The following is a 1,413-nucleotide window of genomic DNA, read 5'->3' on the forward strand; positions in this document are numbered from 1 at the left end:
ATTAAAAAAAAAAAACACTTTCAACAACAGATGTCAAAGATTACAAATATTAAATGATGATGGCTCACCAGGCTATCATTTAAAAAAAGAAAGAAAAGAAGAAGGTACAGCACAGGCGTTTGTGGTGAGGTGCTTGCTTCCCAACCTCTTGGTTCTGGGTTCAGTCCCATTGCGTGGCACCTTGTGTGTGTGTGTGTGTGTTTGTCCCACGACCATTGCTTGACAGCCAATGTTGGTGTTTATGTCCTTGTAACTTAGCAGTTTGGCAAAAGAGACCGATAAAATAAGTACTAGGCTTATAAAAAGAATACAACGAAGAATTGAGTGTTGGAAAATAAACTGGTATTTAGTGGCTGGTTTCAGGAAGGACACCAGTGAATCCTGAGACCGACAAGCATCCCCTGCTAATAAACTGTCTTCTAGTTCAGTGCATCGCAACCAGTATGCATGCCATGGCACACTGGTGTACCACAAGACGATGCTAGGTGTGCCACAGTGTAACCTGAATATAATTTTTTTCTTTATTCTTTTGGTTATATTTTTAATTCAGGTGTGGCACCAAATTTTGAAAAGAATATAAGTGTACCACAAGTGAAAAGAAGTTGCAGAGGACTGCTCTAAGAACTCAGCATCTTTGAAGGCAAGTGGAATGAGAAACACCTTGTTTGAAGCAAAGGGTAGGAGTTAGTGACAGGAAAGGCATCCACCTGTAAAACATTGCCTTAATACAGGCAGCAGAGATTATTGCACTGTAGGTTGCTTATACACCGTAGAAAACCAGGATAAGCCATACCTTATGATCTTGTAGGGTTGTGAGAGTCAGAAAGGATATGAAGTTGTGTGAACATCCATGGAATTTTTACAAATGTATCCTACATGCATTGCTGTTCAATGGGGAAGGGGAAAATAGGTGGGTGAATCATCATCATCATCATCATCATCGTTTAACGTCCGCTTTCCATGCTAGCATGGGTTGGACGATTTGACTGAGGACTGGTGAAACCGGATGGCAACACCAGGCTCCAGTCTGATTTGGCAGAGTTTCTACAGCTGGATGCCCTTCCTAACGCCAACCACTCAGAGAGTGAAGTGAAATAATTTACCTTAATGAAGGCAATCAAGTCATTTAAAGACTAATTGCTTGATTTGACTAATTAAATATAGCAGTGCTTTAATTAGGAAATTACAGGTCAGCCTATGGCTGTAAGATGACCACAAATAGAGAAAACTACATGGTAGATATTGTAGTGTAATTGCCTACGTGATAACTGTAAACCTACTTTTGGGCCATCCTGTATATAATTATATAACAGAGAGACAGAGAGATAGATAGAAGATTATATACAGTAGTACCTCGGTTTTTGAACAACTCTGATCACAAATAAATCATGCTTTATATATATATATATATAT

General features: G+C 39.1%; 1 protein-coding gene across 1 annotated transcript in view; it reads right to left on the reverse strand.

Moving 5' to 3' along the window:
- The window catches only part of LOC106876267 (septin-2), a 116,061-nt gene that overhangs the window by 2,739 nt on the left and 111,909 nt on the right, over positions 1-1,413 (reverse strand). Inside the window, exon 8 of the mRNA XM_014924758.2 lies at positions 661-707. Within this exon, the coding sequence (XP_014780244.1) occupies positions 661-707 (47 nt within the window). The remainder of the gene's footprint in view (positions 1-660; positions 708-1,413) is intronic.

The sequence above is a fragment of the Octopus bimaculoides genome, chromosome 26 (genome assembly GCF_001194135.2).
Source record: "Octopus bimaculoides isolate UCB-OBI-ISO-001 chromosome 26, ASM119413v2, whole genome shotgun sequence".
Lineage (NCBI taxonomy): Eukaryota > Metazoa > Mollusca > Cephalopoda > Octopoda > Octopodidae > Octopus > Octopus bimaculoides.